The following is a 2,006-nucleotide window of genomic DNA, read 5'->3' on the forward strand; positions in this document are numbered from 1 at the left end:
ATATTCCCTCGTCCTTCCAAAACTCCTGGCCCTGTCTGAAAATTTGAAACCATTTTAATATTTGTTTCAAATCAATTTCTTAATCTTATTTTTTTGAAAAATTTGTTGGTTCTCCTTGACATTTTTTGTAGAAATCTTAAATGCTGTCCGTTTTCTTTCTCTCTCTCTTGCCAACATAACATGGCAGTCCAGGTTTAGGACAAATGTTACTGTTATTTAGCCCCAGGAGACATCGTCTCCAGCTGGCAATGCAACACAGATCGTGTTGTATAGCCAACTGGAGATGATGTCTCCTGGGGCTAAATTACAGCAACATTCGTCCTAAATCAGGACTGCCATGTTATGTTGGCAAACAATCTTTACTCTGTATCCTCTCAAATTTATCATTTTAAAAATGTCCGTTTATTCTTCATTCCAGGAGTACCAATGTGACTGACCAGATATTCTCAATCATCAAAGACATGGCTGCTTCCACACCTGGAAGTAAATCCCTGAAGGTTACTGATGTGATGGAATTGTGTATGGCAAAGGGCCACAAACCGGACTCCGTTGATGCTTGCATTGAAGAATATGAAGAACTCAATGTCTGGCACATCAATGCAGCTCGCAACAGAATCACATTTGTTTAAATTTTTTTTCTTCTTCTTCACTCCTGTTTTAATTTTTATTTTTATTTCAATTTTTTTTGTATAAAAATATATTACATACTCGGAACTTTTGGCAGTTTTGTCTTCATTACATACATCATCATCATCATCGTACTCATTTAATGTCCATTTTTCATGCTTCCATGGATTGGACAGAATTCATTGAAGCAGGTCCTTCCCCTTGCCAACACTCACCTGTTTCCAAATAAGGTAATATTTCTCCATGGACAGACATGCTTTTCAGGGAAGACTCGAAGCGAACAACATTGTTTGTATGGTGATGTTGATAGTTGTTTACAACAATCACATGATGTCTCGGGCTGTGTGGTAAGGAGCTTGCTTCCCAACCACAGGATTTTGGGTTCAGTCCTGCAACATGACAGTATCTTCTGCTTTTAGCCCATGCTGACTAAAGCCTTATAAGTGAATTTGGTAAATGAAGCCTGTTGTATGTATGTATGTATTTATTGGATCATCCCATAAATATTTCTAAAAGTTTGTTAAATGGACAGTAACCTTGAGGCCATGTTTTCTTTTATTCTAAAGAGACAATAAAACGTTTGGGCACTTTTATATGTAAGGCTGTGTGGTTAAGAAGTTTGTTTCCCAGCCACATGGTTCCAGGTTCAGTCCCACTGTGTGGTACTTTGGACAAATGTCTTCTACTCTTGCTTCTGGTCAACCAAAGTCTTGTGGATGCCACATAGGTTGAAAGAAATTTGCTGAGGTCGATTTTCTAGTCGGATCCTTTAACTGTCACCAGCTGTAACTTGTGGCCAAGCAAAGGAATAATAGTCTATGACGAGAGCTTTTTCACAGAAGATTGAAAACGAAGGACACCGCTTGTATGTAGGTGACGCTTGTTTACAACTATCGTGATGTCAAGAGAAGGATGTTACTGAAAAAAAAAATTTTAATTTCACTCTTTTTAAATTGTTTCACTTTCTGCTTGAAAATAAAGGAATTGTAATGGTGGTCGACAATTTACTCTTTACTCTTTTACTTGTTTCAGTCATTTGACTGCAGCCATGCAGAAGCACCGCCTTTAGTCGAACATTCGACCCCAGGACTTATTCTTTGTAAGCCTAGTACTTATTCTATCGGTCTCTTTTTGCTGAACCGCTAAGTTACGGGGACGTAAACACACCAGCAATCGGTTGTCAAGCAATGTCGGGCGGACAAACATATACACACGACGGGCTTCTTTCAGTTTCCGTCTACCAAATCCACTCACAAGGCTTTGGTCGGCCCGAGGCTACAGTAGAAGACACTTGCCCAAGGTGCTACGCAGTGGGACTGAACCCAGAACCATGTGGTTGGTAAGCAAGCTATTTACCACACAGCCACTCCTGATTTCCA

The 2,006-nt window shown here is 39.6% G+C and overlaps 1 protein-coding gene across 1 annotated transcript in view; it reads left to right on the forward strand.

Moving 5' to 3' along the window:
• Positions 1–714, forward strand: part of LOC106875761 (DNA replication licensing factor mcm7-B) — a 27,463-nt gene extending 26,749 nt beyond the window's left edge. The window contains exon 17 of the mRNA XM_014924021.2: positions 419–714. Within this exon, the coding sequence (XP_014779507.1) occupies positions 419–629 (211 nt within the window). The 3' untranslated portion in view covers positions 630–714. The remainder of the gene's footprint in view (positions 1–418) is intronic.
• Positions 715–2,006: the final 1,292 nt, after the last annotated feature.

Source organism: Octopus bimaculoides, chromosome 8, assembly GCF_001194135.2.
Source record: "Octopus bimaculoides isolate UCB-OBI-ISO-001 chromosome 8, ASM119413v2, whole genome shotgun sequence".
NCBI lineage: Eukaryota > Metazoa > Mollusca > Cephalopoda > Octopoda > Octopodidae > Octopus > Octopus bimaculoides.